We start from the raw sequence: 25540 nt of genomic DNA, 5'->3' as shown, positions 1-25540 counted from the left end.
CCCAATCACGAACTGATAATGCAGCATGAGAAGCATTTTGGGGCTCAGTGTCTTGCTCAAGGGCCAGGACATCCTGGGCTCCTTTTCAGCATCTTCGCCAACTTTGGAAAAAAACACAAGAAAAGTAGCACAGAGGCAGAAGCCATTACCTGCTCACCGAGCACTTCAAACCATAGTAGTGGAAATTAAAGCTGGACATTACAGCTCTGAGAAATCGTAACACACTTCCTACATCCTATTCATCATATCCTTTGGCTACTTTTCTACTGGTGTCTCTTTGCAGCCTCACACCTTGACTTCTGAGGCTGGTGCAGATGTTCGAGTGCACAATTGCTCCACATGTTGCACCTTTGTGTCAGTCTACTGGCAATTTGAATTATTTTTTTCATGTGGGGATAAGTACGACAGAATCAAAACAGAGACGAACAAAGAAAAATCAGTAAGTGTTCATGTAAGTACATGAGCTGCTATTAATAATCGTTTGAATGTGAATATAAGGAGAACCTGGCGTTACATGTTATTGGATCAAAATCACATTTTGTGGTACAGACAATCGTCATTTTTATACACTGTGGGTCACTCGTTTGAGGAGTGGGCAGCATCAGTGTTATGTTCAGGAAAGGACTCAAAGCCCCGCTAGAGGATCATTTTATTAGGTTTAGGCACTTAACTTAAACTGAAGTTAAAGGGAATCATGAGATGAGTGAAGAAAACCACAAACCAGGAAGACAATGCCATTTACTCATTTTAATGGTTAAAAAAATACTTCTTTGATCAAAGAGATAACAATAAGTCCCTGTTTGCAGAGGAAACAAGGGACCAAAACAATTATGGCCACCAAAAGATGACAGGTGGAGCAAGATAAGATGAGGTAAATGTTTTTGAGGAGAGAAAACAAAAAAGGCACAATTTACAATAAATCATGCCCCAAATTCACAATAACAATAATAATTATAATAATTATAATAACAATAATAATAGCAGTACAACAACAAAAATCTGAATTTCTGCAACAACAAAAAATACAGACCAGTCATTATACAAGGCAAGCCTGTTAGGGCCTCCTGTGTGCTCTGACCAAATCAGGCTTCTGTCCACTGAGCCTGAGTCCTGTTGCTGATACTGTACACAGAAAGCAGTGCGGCAGTGCACAAGGACCTCAACATGCTATCTAACCACCAGACATGACACGCAGAGTTTGGAGGGACCGATGCAATCGTCATGGCAGAAAGCACCACAGCCTTGGCACATGATCATGGCTTTGAGGCGGCACGAGCACTTGAGTGCCACCTCCTCAGCTGTACTGTCAGTAAAGGCCTGGATGCTAAGGGTGGTCTGGCTGGAGGTCAAGCGGGGACGCAGCTGGAGCACACTATCCGCCATGCTCCTGGAGAAACCACCATTGTCCATCACTGACACATTGGCTGTGTAGCTTACTGCTCCAACACTGCCCGCTTTCTTGGGGAGCTTCCCATACAGTTGGAAGGGAAGGGAGGAGGAAGAGGAGGAGGGTGAGGAAGAGGAGGAGGTGGAGGGAGAGCCAGATGAAAAGGAAGCTTTGCCATGCTCCTTCTTAGCCATCCTGGCAAAAGTCATCTCCATATTGAGGAGTCCCTCCATTGCCCCTCCACTAAGGAAGCTGTCCACAGAGCTCACATGCTCTTTTTTGGCAATACTCATGGGTACAGTGGGGGAGGATTTGGCAAGAGCCTGGCAAGAGGGCCGTGCAGCGACTTCATTCTTTATGGTAGGTGCAGGAGAAAATTGCTGTTGTTGAGGGTGGAGGAGCTGAGACTGTTGGGGCCGCCAGTTGATCTTAATAGTAGGTAAAACCTCTGTGGGACAGGTGTCTGCATGAGGGGGAGATGGCCCATTAGGCATGGTCCGGTGGGGTGGCTGGGGCCTGTCTGGAGTGGTCCCTGGTGAGGGCTGAGGGCCACGGGAGTCTTTGATAACAGCAGACTCCACTGTAGTCTGAGAGCTAATGTCTGTCTTACTTCTGGAGGACAAAGCACTGAAGGAGGAGGGTGGCAGAGAAGTGATGACTGGGACAGCCCCAGGGGCCTGCTGAGACTGATGCTGTGATACAGCTGGGGCCTCCATCAGACACGAGGACTGGACGGCCTATAGGAGACTTGTTGTGGCTCTGAGAAACTGCATTGAGTTCTGAAGCAAGAGACTGGGCTGAAGCCTCAGGCCTGTGACGAGGCCCAGGTGTCCTGGCTAGTTGTGGCCTGGGTTGTGCCTCTGGCAATCGGCTAATCTCCAGCCTGTTGGCAGAGTGTGAGGGTAAAACTTTCTCCAGTGGCAGGCTGCCCTGCAGCAGCTGAGTGACTAAAGGGTTGTTGGCCTCCACACTGGACACTGGTCTGACTGAGTTGGCCAATCTCTTGGAGGCAGCTGCTGCAGTCAGTTGAGTGACAGAGGGCTTTAGGCCTTCACAGCACTCTTCTTCAGCAGAATTCTGTCTGGCAGTTCTGCAATCATCTCCAGGTTCAATTTTGACCACAACGTTGCCATCCCTGAGGCCTTGTGGGAGGGCTTGGGGAAGAGGCAGGTGGTCGTGACAATGGGAGCGGCTCTGTAAAGGGTTAGACAAGTTGCTGGGGAAGCAAGGCTGAATGACGGTCTGACCTTGACGACCAGAAACATGGGCCTGGATGACTGGCTGCTGGTTCTGAGGAGAAGGGCTGCAGCTGACCAGTTGGCTGTTTCTCTGGGTGCTCAGTGTGGGGCACCAGTCCTGGTCAGGCTGCTGCTGCTCATCTTCCTGGCACTCATCCTCACAGTCTGAAGCAGTTTCTGTGGAGTCGCTATGTGTCCCAGCCTCGTCTTCTTTATCTCCTTCAGAGACAATATGCTGGGGAGACGATGTGTCTGTAAGTTGGTTCTCTGTAGCTGAATGAGAGAGAGGTTCCTGGGCGTCCACATGGTGGGAACCATGCTGGATAACACCACCCATTCCAGCCTCTTTCCCTTGTTCCTTCTCTATGGGCTGACAGGAACTTGCCAGCGTCTGAATAACGTCCACACCTTGAGCCCCAAATCTAGGAAGTGAATCTGGGATTGAGGTTGGGGCCAGTGGGATTTTTTCACAACTTTTGTCTGAACTCTCTATGGGGGCAGCGGCAGACTCAGGCATCTGGCTTTGCCTGGTCGGCTGGGCAGCCAAAGGCTCAGCTACAGTGTCTACAGCTACAGGCTCTGGAGAAGGCTTGTCAGCTACCTTATCTGTTTGCCCACTACAGGGGCTCTGAACACTGGCTGATGTTGCTTCTATTTCCTCTGTAGCCTCTGGGCCCCAGCTGCCTCCTCTTGAGGAGGGCTTGGGGTTTGTAAAGGCTCCAAGGACATGGATGTTAAGGTAGAAGATAGGGAGGGCTGGGGTGTGGGATCTACACTGAGAAGCAGTAGTTGTGTTCTAGACAAATTAGCGCCCAAAGACGATCCCTGCTCCTCCTCCCCGCTTCCTCCTCTTCCTCTTCCTCCTCCTCCTCCTCCTCTTCTTCCTCCTCCTCCTCCTCCTCCTCCTCCGGGCTCGATAGGTCCTGGATGCTCTTGTGCTCTTCGTCCATTGCTGCTATCCGGTAGCCCAGAAGCAGGCCGCAGCCTGACTGCGGCCGGCCCTGCCCCGTCGCCAGAGGCTGCAACAGCAGCAGCGGCCTCGCGCTGGGCCCGGGCTTGTTGGGCACGGGCTTTGATGTCTGCCAAGGTGCGTGCGCCCCCCCGTCCCCGACCGCCGAGAGCCCTCACCGGGAGGCACGATCCGTGGGCAGATCTGGTAGGTGGGGTGCCCTTTAACCCAGGGAGGTTTGATTCTGGACAGTTGGATCTGGGACAGACACACAAGGACAGTGAGTACCACCTATCCTAAGGAACAACTTATTTCAGAAAAGCCAAATCAATTTTGTGTGAAGGTTTATCTCACAAAGTCTTACCCGGATAGGCGGCACCTTGGGTTCTTCTGTTGTCTGCTGCGGCTTCTCCGAACGGACACTGTCGATTGTGGTACGAAAGGACTGACGGTCGTCGAGCCGCGGCCTCTTTTCGGGGAAGCTGGAGAAGGCCTGACTCTCATCTGGCCTTCTCTTCTGCTCCTTAAGCTGAGCATTGGGTACAGGTGTGCTGGCTGGGCTTGCCGAAGGGCTGCTCTCTCGGCTGCTGGTGGCGGTACCCCCTGTGATGGACGTGACCACTGAGGCAGTATCATCGAGGGGATCGGCTGCAACTGCAGCACTGGAGGACGCTGAGGAGGATGAAGATGAGTCTAGACCTGCGGCAAAAGCTCCTTGTCCATCTGAAGGTGAGGAGGGTGAGGAGGCGGGTGAAGAGGCAGATGAAACAGAAGAGGAGGAGGAGGAAGGGGAGGAGGTGGAAGCCAAGACAGGTGCAGGCTCTTCAGGGAGTAGACAGGCGGTAAGTTCAGGCTCCTCATTTGCACTGGTGGAAGTAGGGCTGGGAGTGGGAGTAGGCGTAGGAGTGGGGGCTGGCAAACACACTGACAATTGACTGGGGGAGGGCTTTGGCTCAATGAGGGCACTCTCAGGTGGAAGCTCCACACCACACTCCGCCTGCAGCACCACCTCTCCTTGAACCATTGTATTGTCAGACATGGGAGAGGCAGTAGAGACAGCTGAGATGTCCACTGCAGCACTGCTCTCAGTTGCTTCTTCAGGCTGTAAGGCAGGAGCAGGGGCCTTACATAGGGTCCTGCGTGCTCTGCGACGCAGGTCAGCCCGCGTGCGTCTCCTCATCCTGCCATCTCTCCTTCGTCGACCTACGCTGCGTCTCTTGGGAGCACCAGTTGCGACAACAGCAACATCACTGTCGAGCACACTGGCTGCAACTTCATTGGTTTCACTCATGGTAAGCTTAAGGGACTCCTCTCGTGTCAGGCCAGACCTACAGATACAAAAACTACAGTTTAGTACATTATGAAAACAAGATGCAAAATGGCCATGATTGATTAACCCTGGTCAAAGTACAAGACAATAAATGGCTTAAAACTAAATGATTGTCTGTGATGATCAGTTTTAATGTGGTGGCTGATCATAGCACATCAAGACTCTAAATTATACTACTGATACTTTTGCGTGTTTAATGTTCAATAAACTACTAATAGCTTATTTAACCACTTCAAGTATGACAAAACCCCTAACATGAATGTTGAATGAACAGTAAATTCAGACTTACTTTTGCCCGTGGTATTCTTCAAAGAACTTTTCCTTCCATGCCTCAACCTTCTTCTCTTTCTCCATTTCCTGTCGAAAACGCACCTGCATCTCATGGGTGAACTCACCTAAAAGGGTCAAGCACATGTAAAGGTTTATGAATGGCTCCATAACTCAACTAACATCGACTGAAACTGTAAACCAGTACAATAGTTAAGCTGGGCATAAACCAAGTGACCAAGTGATGTTAAACTCTACCTCACACTACAGGTAAATAATCTGAGATGAAAGTCGAAGCTCACAATTTATGTGCTCACACTGTACAGACCGATTGTCTTGCACAACCAAGCTCAATCGGCTCCTGATCTGTACTGGTATTTTTGTCAAAGAAGAGGTAGAAGTTTGTTTACTAAAAATGCTCACAAGGGAGAAACATTCTGCCTTGATCAAGTCTTTCATTCTGTTTGACAAAACATTAAAAAAAAAGAAGCATCACCATTTGGATACACAGAAGACATGGGCATTTTAGTCGGCTATTTTGCAGAAAGAAAGCAAACTACGTTTCAGGCTACTGTATTGTAAATAGATCACTACCTACACACTGTGTGATTCTGTAGGAACCTTTCACACCACAAACAGAGCTTTTAGTGTGAATTCTGCTGCTGGTATTTATGATTTCCTCACCTCCTTACTTTATAACCTTTTGTCATTGTCTTCTATCACTTGTTCCACTTAAACACAAATCAAAACATTCCTATCACCAACTTCAGAAAACAATACCAACTGTGAATTTCATGATAAGACCATAACATTTTGGCACTTGTATCCAAAGGCATTCTTATAGATCTGTATATAGAGCGATCCAGAATTTTCAATGTCAGCCATTTATCAAAATAGTCACAGTGCTTTTAGATGACAATATTTAACAGGGTTAAACATGACATAGTTTGTTGAATTAATTTACTATACATGGCTCTTCGGAATTGCTATTTGGATAATACATGTGAATCAAAAAAATTGCTATTAATTTGGTTTCTTTTGTTGTTTTTTGCCATTACTTTTAAACAATGTTTTATTTGATCTGCTGTCTTTGATTTTAGAAATTGTTAAATTTAATTTGCTTTGATTTTAAATGACATTGTATTAATTTGCTTCTTGTCTTATATTCTCGTTTTTATTTGTCCTCTTTGTGAAGCACTTAGTATCAGCTGTTTTGAAAGGTACTATATAAAGTTATTATGGTTATTATTGAAAATCTATGTTGGCCGCCATTTTGCAAGATGGCAGTCATATGAAAAATTGCATGGAGTAGTCTGATATGATTCAGAGTTAGAATTGGGAAATTAAGAAGTGCCCAGAAATAAGATAACAGACCAGTCCAGTCATCCATGTCTAATTATATGCTTTCATAACAAACTACACAATTCTTTTTAGCTAAGTGGCACCACTCGTCTATGACTGAACAATCATTTACCTTCAGCCAGCCTTTCCTTCCAGCTCTGGGAGGCATGGGTGAAGAACTCGTTATTCAGAGCTGAACTACTCAGTCTGGCCATTCCATCAGGCCCAATCTGCAAAGTGAGAGGATTCAATGTACACACAGTAGGAAAACAATAAAATGTAATGTAATGAATTCATCTGAGAAATAGAGTGGCCTGTATCATAGCGTAACTGAGCTTTACAAAATTTCAATCATGCAAAAGCAAATATACAGAACAATTGAATTACAATATTGCAACCTGTCCTCATTTGCACACCATTCTCACACTAGGCGGTTTTGCACCTGAACCTGAAATTTATGCTGCACACAAATATTGTTTTTCTTTGTCATTTGTTCATTCTAAGTTGCATGATATGAAAAAAAAAAAGAATCTGGGTTTCTGTATATCTAAAGCTGTATATCCAATCTATTTCAAACTTGATATGTGATACAAGGAATTGCAGTGGAGAATTTGGTACAGTTTAGATAAATGACATTACAAAATACATTTAGAATAAACAGGCAAATGGTGATCTGTAGCAGCAAGGGCTGGGACCCATCAATGTGACCAAAGCCCTGGGTCAACATGGGTCCAAGCATGATCCTCAGGCCAATAAGCTACAACTAAAAAAACTTGCCCTCGATCATCTACAGTAAATGGACTGCATTTATATGTATATAGCACTTTTTAGTCTTAGACATCACTCAAAGCACTTATACACATTCAGACAGCACTACTATGTGGTATGTTTTCATTCTATTACAAATTGACACTCAAATTGGCATTAAGGGCAATTTATGGTGTCTTGTCCAAGGACACTTCAGCATGTGGACTGGAGGAGCTGGGGGACCACCTTCACATCCTGAGCCATAACCACCATACAGTGTGGGAGTATTTTAGACAAACACCAACTAGTGTGGTGCTCTGTCATCTAAATTTATAATCACAGCAGAACAACCTCTCTGCACGAGTGCTTGAAGTGAAACCACACTTTGTCAAGACAGTTTTTTATTAGGGTATGCAACATAAAAGCCTGGGATAAACAACAGAAAAAGAACATACTTGTCGGTCCACCTCTGGCAGCAACTGCAGCAGCTGCTGCTGAGAGTGTGTGGGAAATGCTGAGAAGGTCCGCACATTGATGAGGGCTCTGATGTTGGTGTTAACCAGGATTGAGCCTGGTGTCTCAAAGTCTACATCCACTCCTCCTCGACTCCTCTTCATGGGCCCTGCAGCAGAAAAAAATGTTTAACTCACACAGATAGCTTCTGAAGCAGTGTGCAGGTCCATGGAGCCAAGCACCACACACAATATTTCACACAGCAAAACATTAATATTATATTAGATATCAGGCCCTCAGATAACTGGTGAAAGAATTTACTTAACCTTTATTTATTGTTTATTGTCAGTCAGTCAATTCTGTCTGTGGAACGCATCTTGAGAACTGTTCAACTTATCAGCTTCACAATTGGCATGTGTATTGTTAAGGGCACTAAAAGTGCAGTGTCAAATTTGGTGCGATTTGTAAATGGCTTACATTCAATATTAATAAAAATTTGTATAAACAGAAACTGCGGCTTGCAGTCAGTGGGGCTGGGGCAGCATGGTCTATTAGGCAGTCTGCAGACCAAGTTGAACCTGTCTTCTTCTACATCCTCAAATATCATACTGCAGTGATTGGCAACTGGTCCACCAGCAATATAGTCTAGATTTTACCATATCGGACTGACACAGGTGTTGCGAATGCTGATCTCTGTCATGGCAACAATATTCATAGAATCACTTGCTGTTTGGAAATTTGCCTTTAAAGTAAAAGCACAATGTTCTTTTTGTATCTGCAATGCTTTATATCAAGCTGAATTACAGAGCTTTTATTTAGCCGACATGTTATGTATGAAAAAATAACATCAGTAAAGTAAATCAATCTAAGTTATATAAAAGCCATACACATGAACAGTAATAAACAAAATTCAGCTTCATTTTATAAAAAACACTGAATGGATGCACAACAGCTTCATTGCAGATAAACCAGATAGGATGAACTCTGCACCATAGACTGTTCTGCACACAACATCCAGCACAGAAACAATAAAAAGAGAGTATATTGTAGAACTGTTTGAGGAGGACTCACTAATGTCAATGAAAAATTCTGTGGTCGCTGCAGAGCATATCAAAGAAGCAGGAAATCATAAAAATATAAAACACATCTATTATTCACTTTACTAAAAGAGGAGATAAAACAGATTGTTAAGAGCATTTCATCTGCCTAATACTTACAGAAATCTCTGTCTGTCTTACAGTTTCAGACAGGAAGCTGCCATCAGCATTACCACAGGCCAAGTAAAAAGCCCAATCCAAACAGACAGGTTTTGAACAGGCACTGCTCTGGTTAGACTAATGTTGTAGTCTGACTTTACAGGCCAATCAGAAATATAGTTTCTGACTTTAATTTCTGCTGTGTTGTTGTTCTAGGGACAAAAGAGAGGTCCTTACCTGTTGGGACATGCTCTCCATTTACTTTAAGAGGGGTGAGGACAACACGAGGCATCATGACTGCTTTCTTCCTCTGCCTCCCTGACTGTAGCAAGCAGGAGGAGATAGTAAGTATATTACAGTAGCACATTCCCTTTACAGATCCAACTGAAACACGTGGAAGACTTTACTAATAACTGGAACTGGAATAGTCCCACTGTCAAAAAAAGGCAAACTGAATGACAATGTAGAGCTGATCTAAAATTTTGGGGAAATGAATACATTTAAAATGTCCATCGTAAACATGGCTTCATGCAGGGTGCTGACCTGTCTGGAGCGGCTCAGTCTGGTCTGAGTGTGTTGAGCATGTTGGCTCTGCTGTGTGTCTGTGCGTCCCTGCTGTCCTGCTGCTCTGCTGAGGCGGGTCTGAGGCTGGGTGCTGGGAGCCTGAGGCTCTGTGGAGCAGGAGGTGCTGGACGAGCTCTCATCCACCGAGGCTTAAGTCAGGAACAAATACACTAAGGTAAATTCTCTCACACATATTTGTAACAGATGCAGGTACTCTATGAACATTTACAAGATAGGAATACACACTTTGGATTCACATGCTAAAGAAAGCATTCAGCAGTAAATAGCTTCTGTCTGAGCTGAGGCTGCTTTCCTTTTGTTTTGAATTACAGTATATTAAGATACAACATCACAACCAGTGGTGTGGCTCAATCTGTAATAATGGTGCATGCCTTCAACCAAACTGTGTTCAACCAGCAGCTAAAGAATAGGAGAGCCACTGATGTATGTCCTAGTTTATCTGTACAATAAAGAGAATTATTAATCTTATGTGTTTTCTATTTTGGAGCAGCAGCGCATCTGTGCAATGTCATGAGGCGACAATTACACCACTTTGTTGAGCACTTTTAAATTGAAATAAAGTCACATTGTTACACCCTGCTGAGCCAGGTGGGAGAGATATGAAAAAGAAAGAATAGAGAGAATGAACTATATAACACTAAGGTAATTATTAATGCCTATTAATATTCACCAGCACATTGTAATAGAATAACTAGCTGCATCACTGATGCCACAATTATATTACAACATTTTCGTTGAAAACTGGATTATTTGCATCTCTCTCCTGGCTCCATATCAGTTTTAATTCCCATCTAAACTAACACACCTGAAAACGCATTTCACGGGGCCACTCACGTATAAACAGGAAGGCTATACATGGGGAATTGTCAGAGATTGGTAATAATCGTTTGTCTCCTCTGCATGTAAACAGTTGTCGTGGCATGGATGTAGCCTGAGGCTCATGTGCTTAAGGCACTTCACAGCATAGCTCAGCACAGCTATAACCTCTACAGCAGTGGTCGCCAACCTGTCGATCGCGATCTACCGGCCGATCTCCCAGTCTTCACTGTCGATCCCCCAACTCTCTGGACTCACTGGCTTCGGCTGCGCCGCAGATCAGCTGTGTGTCGGTTGTCTGTTTTTCACACGCGCTGTGTGCCCGCTACTGGCGGTGGAGCTGCAGGTTTATTTACTGCATTTCCTACAAGTTAGTTTATGTACTAAACTAAATGTCAGGACTCAACGGTATGAAGACGCGCATATTTCGGTCTGTCGATAACAATCAAAGCCCCGTTAGAACAAATGAGTGGATTCAGAAAGTGAAACGCTGGAGTGCTTTTACTCTGAAAGGGGTTCGGAAAGTGTTATAATACATTTGTGTCATAAACAGATAAACATTGTGGTTCACAGCAGAATAAACTGAGAAAATTATCTTACCTGAGTTTTAATGTTTATCTGATGAATTTATGTCACAAACAAATGGTTGCAACACTTTCTGTATGCCTTTTCAAAATAAAAACACTCCAGCGTTTCTGTTGATGGAATCCATTCCCTTGTTTAAAAAGGGTTTTTTATTGTGAAATATTTGCAGGAGCGGAAGATGCTCAGCTTCATACTGTGTAGTACTTGTATTTATTTGAGTACAAGGGACTTCTTTCATACAAGGCAATAATCATATTTGTGGCCATATTCAAATCAAAGCCTACATGTAAAACATTGTTCTGCAGTAGCAGCTCCTCTGCAGAACATGATGTGGAACTGAGTAGCTACATATTGTGTTTTGTAAATATGAATTGATATTAATTTGAATATTGTGCATTGAATAGAAAAAGTTGCACAACTGCCCTTCTTTGTGTATATTTATTTCTTGTACATTCAGCCTTTAACAGAAATTGCAAAAACTAATAAAGTAACTAAGTGTTTTTTTTGGAAGATATCAGGGTGGTAGCTCTCGGCTTACGTTTGAAATGTAAAAAGTGATCTTGGGCTCGAAAAGGTTGGTGACCACTGCTCTACAGGATGCATCATTGGTCGATATAATGAAACAGTAACTGAGGTAGGGTGTTACCGTCATTGTCTCCGCTGGCGGCAGCAGTGGTCTCAGTGGAGTCACAGCTCTCCTGCTCAGTGGCCTCAGTAGGGCCAATGGGGACTGCAGCCGAGCCTGCTGCAGGGGTGCTGCTGCTGGAAGTTGGCTGGGAAGTACTGCCAGCTGCCTCAGTTGATGCCTCTGACTCTGAGGTTGTCTTTGTCCACTGGAGGGCATTCTTCTACAACGTGTCAACAGTACAGTTATCAGTATCCTCTTCTTCTGGAAAAACACAATTTTCTCTGCATGTGTAAGCCATATGGTAAATAGTGAATGGACTAAATTAACTCATACAACAAAAATCAATATATCACTCATGTTCAAGCTTTCTTACATCGGTTATCCAAAAAATACAGAATAGATAAAGCTACTAATGGTCTAAACCTACAAAACATCACAGATCTCCTGATTCCACAATCTACTCCCATGTCACTTAAAGGGATACTTAACGGAAAAATTCAAATTCACTCATTATCTACTCACCACTATGCCGATGGAGGGGTGGGTGAATTGTTTGAGACCACAAAACGCTTTTGGAATTTCGGGGGTAAACAGCACAAGTCTCTGTGTTCTCACCCAAAGCAACGCGCACCCAGCACGCACCCTTGGGACGAGAGCTTGTGTGCAGTGTTTGCGTGCAAATTTGAACGCAGCTCCGAAGGCTAAAAACATGATGTAAATGACGCCGTTTCAAGTCAAATTTGAATGTTCGGGCTTATGGACACTTGGATGACACCACAGGAGCATCGAGGCATGTTATGTTTGTTTTTTTACCCTTGAAGACATGGTCGCCAGTTACTTCAATTGTATTGTATTTGGCTGCAATACTGTAAACCCCCGTAACCAAACGGCCTAGTGGTGGGTACATGAGTGAATTAAAACTTTTCTGTTAACTAGCCCTTTAAAATGTTTACAGATGTGCACTCAACTCTGGATGATCTCCTGAGATTATCTGAAGGGGTTGTATGTGAGAAAGCAAGTAAGAGATCCACTGGAGGCTTAAGCATGAGCAAGTAGGCAAGTAGAGGACGTTTCTAACACAGGACCGAGATAAAAGAAAACACCAAAGAAGATGTAAAGAAAGATTTGGTGTCGATGTACTGTAAACACATAAAGTATAAATTCTGCATAATATGGATATAATTTAGAACAATATATCCTGCCTTGCCACCCCTAACCGAATACTCCGGAGATCCTGCTGCATTGTTCTTGTGTAAAAAGGCAAACTGTCATATCTGAAAACGGCTTTAATCATCCTGACACTGTTTTCAGTCACAACTCATGACTGAAAACAAAGGGGGACTGGGTTTTTTTCTGTTGCTGCATGCAAGCCCAAAATTGTCTCCCATCCAACATCAAGTCCTGCTCCGATATTTAGAATTTTAAATTTAATTGTAATAAAACCTCTTTTATCTTGCTTTTGATTACTTCTGAGTTTTCGGAATTCTGCCAGTGTCGATCATTAATCTGTATTATTATTATATTTTTAGTATTATTCTACTTAATTTCTATACTTAAGTGATAAAACCATTACTTTCTTTTAATGTACACTTGTATAGCTCATTCATGTGCTTTGATTGTAAGGCACGTTTTTAAATGTGCTGTATAAATATGACATGACTCTTGACAGTAAAATAAAGTCACAATCAAGAAGGAAATTAAGTGTTGAGTGAGGAGGATTGTGTTTGATTACCTTTAGGGTGAACAGGCTCATCCGTCCAGGCAGTTTAAAGAAGATGCTGTTCTTAACTCTGTCTCCCCTTACCTGAGAGTGCAGCATTGTGACCAGGCAGGCCAAAGGAGCTGTTCCACTGTACACACACATACATACATACATACACAGAGAGAGAAAGAGAGAAAATGTGATTACAGACTAAAGACATTAAACCAAATTAAGATGAGAAGATTGAAGAACTTGGCTCATATCCATTTGTCATGGAGATAGTACTAATAGTATAACCTTAGTGAACAAAACTTAGGGAAGCTAGGGTTGTGTGACAATACACTAACATGATGTTTGGACCATACCATTTTCCACAATTTGAGATCTTTTTTGAGGTCTTAATAAAACATATATAATATACTATACATATATAATTTCTCGATTCTTAGATGCATCGCGATGCAGAGACAGAACATAATTGATTTAAGTTTTCTGCTACATGAATTTTTTAGCAATGTCCCGCCGCTGCATAATTATGACCGCTGCTCCAGGATGAGGACAGACGGACATTAAAAGGTTGGGTCGTCTTTTCCTACTTATTTAAAAATGTTCACACTGAGCCAGGACATCAGGGTTAAAGTGATCCGACACCACCGATTAATAACTACATACTCCTGCAGACACACAATAGTTTGTTTTTTTTGCGCTTCATTGTTGCAAAAGAAGCGACACCCCATTTATCCATAGTAAATATTAATTCAGCAGTTTGTTTTTAAAGATCAGCTCTAAGTGTGAATGATCAGAAAAGAGCAGTAACCCTTATACAGTAAAGGCTAAAGATGCAGCACACAAGTCTAAACTGAATGAATGTCAAATCAATTTGGAGAGCACTGAACACTGTTAGACAGTTATAGTCAAGTTTTGGAACTGAAAACCTTATTTTGTAAATTACAGCACACTTGTAATAACAGTTAGTCTAAAAAATGTTAATGCACAAATCATGAGGCTAGTGAAGATGCAAACCTCAGGTAGTCGCACAGTGATAAAAAAAAAAATCATGTTTAGTAATAAAATTCTTTGATGCAATTTAATCATCGAATCATAGCCCTCTGAATCGGAATCAAATGGTGCCTAGAGATTCCCACCCCTATTATATGGTAAAAATGCCAAAAGGATGAAGTACCACAGCACGCTGTTCGACCCTATGGCTGCTTTCAGACATGCACTGAATTCCCAAGAACCTCCTGACATTTTCTAAATCAGATCAGGGCTCCAGACTGCGACCAAATAGTCATAGCATTTGCGACTATTTTTGGAGACAGCGCGAGTAAATTTTACAACTACTCCACACCACTGGGACTTGCAAATAAATTTGTGTTACAATCATCATTGCTATCACGTGAAATACCAGGAGCTAGCGAAACATTTTGTGTGGGTTCGTCTTCAGACTGAGAGTGGGGTGTAGTGCACGCCTTGGTCTTTGAAAGGGTGTAGTTGCAGGATTATGATCCAATATTGTTTTTTCAGTGGTATGAAATTGTTTCAAAATGATGACAATATCATTTGTCACAATAATTTCTGGGACAATATATCGTCCATCAATTTGTTATAATGACAGGCCTACCTTAATATTTTCAATATAGCACCAAGTTAGAGGTTTCCTTTAACAGTTTACTGCTTTAGTTCAGCTTTAGCTTTCATATCCAAGCCAAATTGGTATTGTAGACCGACATATCCCTAACTGAATTGATGTTGAATCGAAACCTTGTGAATTGGAATAAAATTGATTTGGGAAATCAGTGGCGATACCCAGCCCTAATCAGCATGTACTTAAAGTAACAAATATAAAAATGCAGAATAGCCAATTTCAGAAAGATATATGAAAGGATTCTCAGAACAGAAGAGGACTAAATCTGATGTCAGAGGGTCCCTGCATGTGGACACAGTGGAGGACTTGGCAGGAGGTTTATGCCAAGGAGGCTGTACAGATGAGGCTCACTCAGGGCAAAAGAGCTAGAAGGCCCAACTACAAGAGTTGGCCTTCCGAGGTGCCAGGCCCTATAGTGGTCGTCAGGGGGATGTGCTCTAAAGCAGTGGTGTCAAACTCAATCACAGAGAGGACCAAAATTAAAAACTGGGACTACATCGAGGGCCAAACAGGGTCAACATTTATTAAACATGATAGACAGGATATTGGATAGAGTGCAAAAAGAAAACATATTTAGGTAGGCTACATTCTTCTTTTATGTGCATGTGCCAGAGCCAGATGTTTGGCATCTTTTCTTGGCTGACAGTTTATTAATGTTTGGTGTTAGGCTCTGTGCTGAGGAAACCTAAAGATGGAGTGAAGGTGTGCATCAGTGAGACGACTCCTGTGTGGGGTTTTTGTTCATCTTCATCACAGAGAAAAGCGTGTGGGTGAACTTGACGGGGCAGGCACTGGGATCTCTGGAACGCTGGAAAAATAATTTAATAGCACCAAATACTTGGCAGGTGAGGAGGGGGGCTCGCTCCATGTGCATCTAGCCGGGCATTGCGCACCGTGGCTCGGTCAGTGGAGCCCGTGCACTCCGCCTGGCTCTCTGTTCTGCGGGGCTGTGTGCACTCTGGCTTGGCTAGTGGAGCCCGTGCATGCCGCCTGGCTCTCTGGCCGGAGCGAGATGGAGAGAGAAAGACGGAAGGAAAAAAAGAGAGAGATAAGCCTGAGAGACACGGTGAACTTGATGGGGAAAAATAATTTAATATCATCAAATACTCTGCAAGTGAGTGGAGTGGAGAGTAGCTCTCGCTCGCGTCTAGCCAGGTATTGCGCACCGTGGCACGGCCCATAGAGCTTTCTCAAAAAAAAGTGTGCGTCCTATTTACCGGCAGGCCAGTAAAAATAGACATATGATATATTATCGCGGGTAATATATATAATTCAGTAAGGGGCTACAGTGCCTCTAGTAAAAAAAAGTTTGTCTGGAGCCCTGGAAAACCTCTGCAGGATTCACCGAAAAATACAAAAGGGAAAACAAATATCTCAGGATGAAAATGTGGTGTCATGAGTTGAAGACACCGACAAAGGTGCCAAGACAGATTTGGTGATAAAGTCCAACGCCCGTGTTGATGTGCTGGAAACAAATACACGTAATCTCTGCAGCGGTATCAATACGTTATGTCCTGTATCTGCCTGCTGCACCATCCCTTACCTGAACCACAGAGAGATATCTTGGTTGTTGTGATCGGTCAGAGCGAAGAATCTCCTGCTAAGTTGCTAATTAGGGCTGTGTATGGCTACTAATTTCCCAGAATGATTTGATTCCAATTCACAAGGTCTCGATTTGATTTCAATTCAGCTAAGGATATTTGAGTTGCTTGGATATGAAAGAGAGTCTCCTCGAACTAAAGCTGTAAACTGTAAGGAAACCTCTAACATGGTACATTGTCAAAAATATTGAGGTAGGCACGATAACAAAGTTTGTTGGCAGTATAATTGCGAAAAATTTAAACTATTTTATACCACTGATACAATGATAATATTATAGAATAATCAGGCAAGTACATCCTTTCAAAGAGCAATGAACTTCTAATTCTTAAAAAGTTTGAATTTAAGAAAATTCTGTCCGACATTTGAATTAGAATAAAAAATACCAACATATCCTAAATAAAATAAACGACACACAACCAAAACAAATAATATTGGCTCCATGTTGACAAAAATTGCATCTCTCCACATTTTGTGTTGGCAGGTGAACTGCATGCGCACTAAATGTTGGACTTTTTTTGTGAGACACGCGCCTCATATAATCTAGAGCGGATCAAATAAACACAAAGTAATCCCTTCAGTACTTAACGTGTCGTAATAACTTCTGATTAGTGATTATTGTTATCATGCAAAGTGAGCACAGGTCAGCGGGACAGTGTGGAGGGAGGTCACTCAAACAGAATACTTTGGCACAGTAAAATGCGACCAGACCTATAATGTGTTTCTGCCCCAATCCTGAAGCAGTGCGGGTAACAAATATCATTGCGATGCATCTTAGAAGCAAGAAATTTCCACACCTTTAGAGCGTATGCTTTAGGTGAAATTGTTACTGAAATATTAACCAGAGTTACAGCCTCTTCTAAACATTGGCCTTGGAGAACATGACAGAATATGAAAAAGGAGTGGTTTGGTTACTGAATTGTATCCAACTTACCTCCTGTAGTCAGCAACATGCAGAGTAGTCCATGTGGAGGGAAAGAAAACATTTGTTAAAAACACACTAACTGATGTTTGATTCATGTGCACTGTGTAATAGGTTCACTGACTACTGAAAATAATAGCTTTAATATTTTAACTGTAACAGCAGGGACTGGTACAAAACAATGTGCGTGCTTCAGGATTGCAACAACTAATCGATTCAAATCGATTCAGAAAAAGAATTGGCAACTCATTTCATTATTGATTAGTTGGGTCTGTTATGATGCTCGGCACACAGCCAATGCCATGACCTTGTGTAGCTCATGTGACACCGTGATCTCCTCTTTGGATTAAGCATTTGAAAAATGGTGGAGAAAACTTCACTAACCATACAGCGGAGACAAGTGTGTCGTCAAAGGTGTGGGAACAAAAAAAGACTTTGAAGAAGTCTGTTAGCTGTAAAATGTGCAAAGCTCATCTCACATGGCACAGCAGCACATCATCACTTCAGGAGCACCTGAAGAGAAAAGATGTTGGAGTGGGTGAAGGGTATTACTTTGTCTTCTCTCAGTTTACAAGAAGATCTTTAACAAATGGAAGGTTCGTACCGCAGTGAAGTAGTGCTGCTGTGCCATGTGTAATCAGTATTGTCATCTAGTTGTTGTTCTAACAAGTTGAGGATGTTTTGATTCCGCTTAATTCATAATTATGTTACAGATGTCCCTAATACATGTAGAAGAGCATTGTTCAAAAAGGCAAATTTGCTTTTCAAACAAAAAGCCTTAAAGGATCAAATGTAGCTTTTGTCTTTTTGTCCAATTAATTATCGATAAATCCCAAAAATTATCGACAGATTAATCGATTATCAAAATTGTTGTTAATTGTAGCTCTAGTATGCTTGTGTATGTGAGTGTGTCTAACCTCATTTCCTTCAGCCCCTTGGTCTGGATGACGTGGAGAATTTGTTTGGGAGTCATGGGTGCATCAGAGAAGTTCTCCAACACCTGGAAAACATCCCCAGATTTTTTACCTCACAGACTTACAAACACTTCTAGACACATCAGAACTTTTTTTTTTTGATTCCCAATTCTGTCAACTTCTACATTCATATCAGAGCTGAGCTCAATTAGTCTTCGCAAACGAATCTCAACATAGTCAGTGGGTCCATTGTTGTCAAAATCGCTTGCTAATGATCTATGACGTAAAGTGGTACAGGGTTATCTTGAACCGAGCATCAATGTCTGTATTAAGATGCTCCAGATGTTTTTCAAGTCTGTTGTTGCTAGCACCATCTTCTTTGCTGTGGAATGGAGTCTGTTGTCGGCTCTAAGCTTGTCACGTTGGAGGAGGTGGCAAAGTACGGAGCGGTATGGAGGTCTTTTTTTTAATGTTGTTTTTTCGCTTAAAATGGTTCTCACAAAGACATAACTAACGGAACTCGAAGTTAATCTATTCACACCATTTAAATGTGTCGGAATGTGTCTCCTTTGACCACTCGTGATTGGATCTCACTTCTCCGCTATATATATGCAAATACACATGAGCGCAATTTCTATTAAAAAAGACCAAATTATATTTATTTAGCATCTGTGTCAATGTGCTGTTAACAAAAACACGTGATCTCCACAGCAACATTTATACGTTACATCCTGCTTCTGCATGCTGTGCCACCCCTCACCTGAATACTTTGGAAATGTCATGTCTGAAAATGGCAATAGAGAGAGTCCACTTGTGTTCGAATCACGGGGCATGGATATTAATACCAGGTCTGAACACAGGCAGTCTATGACACTCAAGATGGAAAACACAAATCTCATTTCTACTAATAACTGAATGCCGTCCACCTGCATCTTAGTCCAATTTTGTATCTGAAATCTCAGATTTTTCTTCCGAGTTATTGTTTAGTGCAGATAAAATAACTATAATACGTGATTTTAACATCCATATTGATGTTAACAATAACAGCCTTAATTCAGCATCTAATTTACTATTCCAGTCAGTATGTAAATGAGCCCACTCACTGCTTTAATCACACTCTTGTTCAGACATGTGGCATAGAAGAGTTCCCTTTCTGACATTTTTTTAGTTACCTTTAATTTATGTATTCATTACCACTTGTCTGTCTGTCTGAATTACTCAAAAACAACTTAAGCATTTTCCATATAATTTTGTGAAGGGGTGGAGCATGACCCAAGGAGGATCTGTGCATGAGTGTGTGTTTACATGACACGTTTTTGCTCGTTTCACCGATTACAGACATGCAGTATAAAAACTTCAGCGCAGCCAACGTGACAGACCCGACCAGAATATCTAAAATTTTGGACTTAACCTGGCCAGTCTCATTTGGTTTATCAACACTCTAGAGTGTGTCAGAGGTCCACAAATTATATGACACAAGTTGACATGACACATACAACACATTTTGAGTCAAGTAGACATGTCAGGTAGCTTGTTGTAGGTAGGGAAAATGCGTAAACAAAAACATATCTTAACTTGTAGCCTATTTTGCTCTGAACTCAGCAGCCAGCATAGAGCAGACCAAGGCCAGTGGAGGTCTGTGTGCTGAACACCACAGCAAGTGCAGTGCAAACGTCTTTCTATCTGAAAGGGTATTTACTCAAATTGCCAAGACAAATGGCCCAAACATATTACAACTAGTTGCCCCATCATCATCATCATCATCATGCATCTCCAGGAACATAGTTTCAACTTGGATCCAAAAACAATGTTTGAAAATCACACTGTAGAGTTAAAATGCCCAAAAATATGTACTCATTAACAAATGCCCTTGCTGTGGGGATGCATTACAGATTTGGGCTTGCTGTTGCAAAGATTTGTGATCCCGTTTTTTTTGCCAAAATAAGTGTTACATTTGATTCTACACTAAAAACCAACCATAACACTGTGTAACATCATTTGATCCTTACAATGTCTGCCGGGAAATTCAAGAAGGGGCTGCTTTAGTAAAGACAACATACAAAAAGGCCAAAATATCTTCCTTTCACAGAGAATGAATTGGTCACTTTCTACAGATGAGAATTAATTAATTGACTAAACATCTAACATTTGAAATATAGGTTTAGATCTATATTTAAATGTAGATGTATTTGGATCTCTGTGCTCATGTGTGCACTGTTTTTAACTATGTCCATCAATTCAGTGTACCATAGGCAGACTGTCCTAACTGAAGTGAACAGGAAGCACCTCACTACAACGAAGAGAACGAAAGCAAACTATTGTGTAAATGGGGGGTGGTGGGTTAGGAACAATAAATTATGCTTTCCCTTTGTCATTATGGACCATTGCAGACTGATGGTGCAAATTGACTTTCAATTTAAAATGTTATCCCTGTGAAAACATTCTGAAGCCGCTATATATTTTGGTATTTATGTAATATCACACCACTCAAAAACAGTAAATATGCTTGTCTTTTCATCTGGGAAAAACGCCATCATTTAGAATGTTGGTTGCCTGAAAGAAGAAAGTACAAGCCTGACCCCACATTACCAAAAGGTTTGACCTCACACAGAGGGCTATTCGTGCCAACTATTTATGTTGCCTGATCCTCCAACAGGGTCAGGTTTAATCAAACAAACTGAGCTTCACTTTGATTTCCATTTGGTTCCAATGTGGATTCTCAAGACAGGCGGGTTAGTGGTTGACGCTAGCTTTTAGCTGAGCTAACGTTAGCAAGCATTATGGTCAACAACATAAGCTACCTACTACTATGGCAAGTTAGGCGGTACAATAACGACACGAGTTTCACAGCATCACATGTAGTCTAATGATTCGTATAAAGTGAATAGTTGTCGTATAGCGTGTATGACTAATGTTAGTCGGGTGGCTCAGATGATACTTAGCGTAAGACTAGCATGTTCGCTGCCTAGCAAACAAAGAGCTCAGTACAGCAGAGGATGATGTACGCGTGCTAACAAGGGTTAGCATGTTGCGTAGCTTTTCATGTTAGCACTCTGAAAGACATGCAGCAAATGTAAAATATGTCTTTCTAGTAACATTAAATCCTACATGCATGTTGGTTGGGTTAGCACTATTATGTTATCAGCTAGCTGATGCTAACGTTACAGCAGAGCACCGGCTGTGGTCGTGAGGAGAATGTTTAAACACAACAACACATCTGGATCCATCACTTTACATACATTCATACATAACCCACAAGCACTGCTAGTTGAATATGAAAAAGAATATAGAATATACCATACGAGCCGCCTCAGCCCAGGTCCGCTCCTTCTTTCTCTTTTGTTTGTCCTTCATTTCTTCTGCGCTGGTGTCTGCGGCTAGCCTGCTGTGCGTCTACAAAGCAACCTCAATACGATGGCGGTTTAGCTGCTTAGCAAAATGGCTAACTACGTTCTATGTTTGAGCCAAGACAAGATGTTCCTTTTAGCTCAAGACAACACTACGGTGCCTGCTCGTCTGTGAATACTACCACTACTGTGTCCAGTGTTTTGTCTAAACGAGCACAACAACCATCGTCTCTCTGTAGCACAGAAGCAGAGTGAGTGAGTGAGTGAGTGAGTGAGTGCTGGCTGTGGTGCTGCTGCAGGACAAGCCTCTCCGGAATGCAATAACCAGGTCAAAGGTCAAACGCTCCGCATGAATGTAACAAAACAACGTCCGGCCCTCCGTATGCAAATACTACATGTGAACAGATGTATGGAATAATCTCACCACACACACGTATGTATGTATGTATGTATGTATGTATTTATTAGATAGATTAGATTAGATAGAAATGTATTTATCCAAACATCGGGGAAATTCACTTGTTACAGCAGCAGGCAGGTCAGAATGAGGCAGACAAGAGAATAAAAAAATATATAAAGGACAATAGAATAAAAATAAAGAATTTAAAAGTTAAAAGTTAAAATAAAAATAAATTAAACTAAATAAAAAAATGCTGAGTATGAACATTCTGTACACACAGGATGATTTGTACGACACACAGTAGTGCAAAATAGTACTAAAAATTGTGCAAATGATTTTTTTTTGCATATAGTGTAAGTAAACATGACCAAAGCAGCAATTATTTAACATTCTGGAGGGTATTATATAGTCTAACAGCAGGGGGAATGAAGGACCTGCGGAAGCGTTCCTTCTTGCACTGTGGGTGGGGTAGTCTGCTGCTGAAAGAGCTGCTAAGGGCCCCCACAGTGTCATGTAGGGGGTAAGAGGTGTTGTCCGTGATTGAATTCAACTTTGCAAGCATCCTCCTGTCACACACCTCCTCAGTGGGATCCAGAGGGCAGTCCAAGACCGAGCTGGCAAATCTGTTGAAAAACAAATTCAGCTCAATTGCACACTCGTTGTCTCCAGATTCTGGGCCCCTCCCGCTGTTCTTACCATGGCTGGAGATGGTTTTCAGGCCCCTCTACACCTCCCTTGTGTTGTTCTGTTGGAGGCATTCCTCCAACTTCCTCCTGTAGTTATGTATGCATGTATGTATGTTTACTTACATACAGGTACATAAACATTGTGTCTGTGTGTGGCTGAATGGTGTCACTCACTGATGTCTGCATCATGTTATGGATATCTTTACTGTATCCACGAAGATATGTTTTTTATTTGTCTAGGTTGAGAAAGACAAGAAACTTGAGTCCCTGATCCTATTTTTTGGATTGAGACATCAGCCAGGCATGAGATGCTTTTAAAAGCTCCTGTATCTTGACCAGTAGGGAGTTTTACAACAGCTTTATCTGTATCTTAGCTCAGTTAAACTTTTCACAAAAGAGAACAGGCCAGTTCACATACGTGGACACCATTTGTCAATTTACTTGTTAGTAGAATTATTCCAATTCCAATTTAGTAATTCATTAAAGACCTCACATTAGGGTTTGAGAAGTTGTGATGACATTATTAATTATTAATTCTACTGTTTTATCAACTAAATTATTAAGAGATAAGATAAGATAAAACTTTATTGATCCACACACCAGGGGAATTCAGTTGTTACAGCAGCAGGCACGTCAGAATGAAGTAGACAAGAGCATCAAAATATATATAAAAGAAAGGGAATAAAATTAAAATTAAAAATCTAATAAAAAAATGCTGAGTATGTATTTATATACACCTTTTCACTGTAGGGGTTTGTATGAAATGTTATAAGTAAAGTGCAGTGGCATGGGATGATTGTACGAGCAAGTAAAAAACAGTTTGTACATAAGAAGGTTTTCCACATTGTTGGGACTCTCTCCAGACTGAGACTCAGGTTGAAGATGTGCAGTACCCCCTTACAGAGCTGCTCCGCGCAATCCCTGAGAAAGTCTGGAAGCCATTAGATATCAATTGATAGTAAAATAGTTAATATCATCTCTAGAAAGTACCCCTTGTGATGGAAGTTTTCTGGAAGCTGGTGAAATGAGACCTCGTGCAGCAGCTGATGTCTTGTCTGTTCTGCTGATTATAAATCATTATCTGGAGGCTCCAAACAGGAACACGACAGACCAATGTGCATGTGAATGTCTTTATTGTCCCCTTGCAACATTACATATCAAAGGTTCCTACCCACACATATTCCTAATACTACATCCCCCTTTCGAAATAAGGAACCTTCCCTGTGGATAGGATATGAATGAATAAACAATACAAACTCTATTGAAACTGTAAATCAAAAAGCTCTTCCTTTTACCTCATATTCAGTCTCTTTGCATATGTATATATATATACCTCTGTATTATAATTCAAGTTTTATCAAAATGAACATCAATTTTCCTAAATAATACCATAGTGCAAAATATGAAACACTTTCTCAACATATGTTTCTGTAAACACTGTAACATATAGTAATATAGTCACCACCCCCACTCAATCTTTCCAACCGCCTCACCGCCTGTGACTCTCTGACACATCCAGCAGATCCGTCTGCAGCACTTGATCTCCCCTCTCGGGATCATTCTTTGAAAACAGCATCTGTTGGCCTTGAGCCTCTCCTCCCTCCAGTGGATATCAGTGTTCCTGTAACTAAGCGATCCACGCGAAAACAAACTCAGCTGCCCCCATCACGAGTAACTTCCTCACACCGTCGTAGGATGCTGAAAGAGGCGGTGCTCCGACACTCTGGATCTCTTCCTCGCCCAGCATCGGGAAATAATCCTTCGTCCAAGTCAGAGGTCACTCCCTCATCTACCTCACCTTCACACTCACCACTTCATCAGTCAGTGGCATCCACACACAGCGTGGAAGCAGTTCAGGCTCGCTCCTGCCAAGCAAACACACAGGAGGTTTCTCCTCCCCCTCTTTCCCCCCACAAACACTTATAGTGGGCGATTCCATAATTAGGGAAGTCCGCTTCTTCAATGCAGTCACTCATTGCATCCCCGGAGCTACGGTCCCAGTCATCCTTGGAAAACTCCCGGGGCTACTGCGCTCACTCCCTCCGTCCATAACCGGGGTGATAGTTCATGTGGGAACCAATGACACGGCTCGTCAGCAGTCTGAGCTCACCAAGAAGGATTTTGAACAGCTTTTCAACTTCTTGAAAACTTGTGGCAAATCTGACTTTATCTCCGGTCCTATCCCCACACTGGACCGCGGAGTTGGGCGCTTTAGAAAAATCCTCAGTCTTAATAGCTGGCTCCAGTCCGCCTGCTCAGTTCACTGCCTCGGCTTTGTTGACAACTTGTATTTGTTCTGGGGCGCTCCTCCTTCTTAACAAACGATGTGCTCCAACCCAATGCGCTGGGCAGCCGAATGCTAGCGGCTAACATACAGCACGTTGTGCATTCTGCTGCACGAGACTGACTGTTTACCTTCCAGATACGCCCCCTAGGAACTTCTTCCTCGAGTGCAGGGGGCGACCCCCACTAGCGCCCCCAAACGGCCGCACCAGCCACCAACTAATCAATATAGACAGCAAATTCCGCCCCTCTCCCAAACACCGGGTAGTTATTATATCCCTGTTGTTATTAACAATAGGCCAAACAAAAAAACTATAAATACAGCTCGCAGGTCTTATCGCCTAATCTCTGTCCCCATATCTCCCTCTGCTGGCCAGAGCATACCTGTGCGACTGGCCCTCCTCAATGTAAGGTCCCTTTCTAATAAGTCTTTTATACTGAATGATCTCATTTCTTCATCCAATTTAGACTTTTTATTCCTAACTGAGACCTGGTTGTCTCCTGGAGATCACACCCA

The 25540-nt window shown here is 42.4% G+C and overlaps 1 protein-coding gene across 1 annotated transcript; it reads right to left on the bottom strand.

Moving 5' to 3' along the window:
* Nucleotides 1-728: 728 nt before the first annotated feature.
* On the bottom strand, nt 729-21970 carry asxl1 (ASXL transcriptional regulator 1). The gene is given in 14 exon segments (XM_034591389.1): nt 729-2112; nt 2114-3285; nt 3288-3726; nt 3728-3832; nt 3939-4902; nt 5194-5299; nt 6646-6742; nt 7715-7881; nt 9146-9230; nt 9452-9621; nt 11541-11742; nt 13255-13374; nt 18310-18393; nt 21605-21970. Coding segments are annotated over 14 exon segments (4713 nt in total). The 5' UTR covers nt 21662-21970; the 3' UTR covers nt 729-1167.
* Nucleotides 21971-25540: the final 3570 nt, after the last annotated feature.

Source organism: Hippoglossus hippoglossus, chromosome 7 (assembly GCF_009819705.1).
Source record: "Hippoglossus hippoglossus isolate fHipHip1 chromosome 7, fHipHip1.pri, whole genome shotgun sequence".
NCBI classification, from domain to species: Eukaryota; Metazoa; Chordata; class Actinopteri; order Pleuronectiformes; family Pleuronectidae; genus Hippoglossus; species Hippoglossus hippoglossus.
The sequence above is the reverse complement of the archived record's forward strand: the minus strand, read 5'-3'. Positions and strand labels throughout refer to the sequence as shown.